The sequence below is a fragment of the Corvus brachyrhynchos genome, unplaced genomic scaffold, assembly GCF_000691975.1.
Source record: "Corvus brachyrhynchos isolate BGI_N302 unplaced genomic scaffold, ASM69197v1 scaffold721, whole genome shotgun sequence".
NCBI lineage: Eukaryota > Metazoa > Chordata > Aves > Passeriformes > Corvidae > Corvus > Corvus brachyrhynchos.
Genome location: NW_008235982.1, coordinates 80,474 through 81,379, shown reverse-complemented (window position 1 = coordinate 81,379; position 906 = coordinate 80,474). Strand labels below are relative to the sequence as shown.

The following is a 906-nucleotide window of genomic DNA, read 5'->3' as shown; positions in this document are numbered from 1 at the left end:
ACAGGTGAGGGCTGGGGAGGAGCTGGAATTCCACAGGGAATTCCAGGGGCAGGTTATTATGGGGGAAGAATTGGCATGGGAATTGGGCCAAGCCTCAGCCTGCTGCTGTTTGACCGGGAGCGGCTGGAGCAGCAGGTGAGAGGGAGGTGGTGGCACTTTGGGGGGACAGGGAAGCCCAGGGACCCCCCGGGGATGCTGTGACCCCCCTGTTTGTCCCCCCCTTCTCAGATGGTGCCGTTTGGCCGCGCGGGGTGCCCGGTGCCCCCCGAGCTGCGGCAGCAGCACCAGGATCTGCTCCGGCGCATCCAGGGACTGCGGACACGTCTGCAGGGGGGGGACCCCCGCTTCCGCACGGGTGAGGGGGGACTTGGGCTGCCCCGTGCCCCAAAAGCCTCGTTTATCTTGGTTTTTCCCAGTGTATCCCTGTGTGTTATCCCAGTGTATCCTGGTTTTTCCCGGTTCCAGAGTACACGGAGCACCTGGAGCGGCACCTGCGGCTCTACACGGAAGCTGCGCGGCGCCTCGGCACCCAGGGAGAGCGGGTGAGCCCTGAAATCGGGAACCCTGTACCGGGGGGACACCCCCAGACCCTCCTCGACACCCCCAAATCCTGGTGGTCTCACACCAGAAATCCTGGACTCCCCCCAAACCTTGGGACCTCCCAGTTCCTGATTCCCCCCCAGCCCTGGTGTCTCCCAAATTTCTGGTGCCCCTCCTCGAAATCCTGGGCTCCGCCAAACCCTGGAGACTCCCAAGTCTGGTGATCCCCCCAGTTCTTTGTACCCTCTCAATTTGTCCCCCCCCTCTCAATTCCTGTTGCCCCCCCACCCTGGTGACCCTCAAATTCCTGATGTGACCCCTAAACTCCTGGTGCCTCCCCAACCCTGATGGCCCCTAATTCCTGCT

The 906-nt window shown here is 62.9% G+C and overlaps 1 protein-coding gene across 1 annotated transcript; it reads left to right on the top strand.

Moving 5' to 3' along the window:
- Positions 1-75: 75 nt before the first annotated feature.
- CC2D1A (coiled-coil and C2 domain containing 1A) lies at positions 76-900 on the top strand. Its single transcript, XM_017729499.1, has 3 exons — positions 76-135; positions 229-355; positions 466-900. The coding sequence occupies exons 1-3, from the start codon at positions 76-78 to the stop codon at positions 762-764; spliced, it is 486 nt and encodes a 161-aa protein (XP_017584988.1). The 3' UTR covers positions 765-900.
- Positions 901-906: the final 6 nt, after the last annotated feature.

Coding starts and splice junctions, on each gene's coding strand:
- CC2D1A (XM_017729499.1), top strand. CDS start 76: ATGGGAATTGGGCCAAGCCTCAGCCTGCTGCTGTTTGACCGGGAGCGG. Junction 136..228: donor GGGAGCGGCTGGAGCAGCAG/GTGAGAGGGAGG, acceptor CCCCCTTCTCAG/ATGGTGCCGTTTGGCCGCGC. Junction 356..465: donor GGACCCCCGCTTCCGCACGG/GTGAGGGGGGAC, acceptor TCCCGGTTCCAG/AGTACACGGAGCACCTGGAG.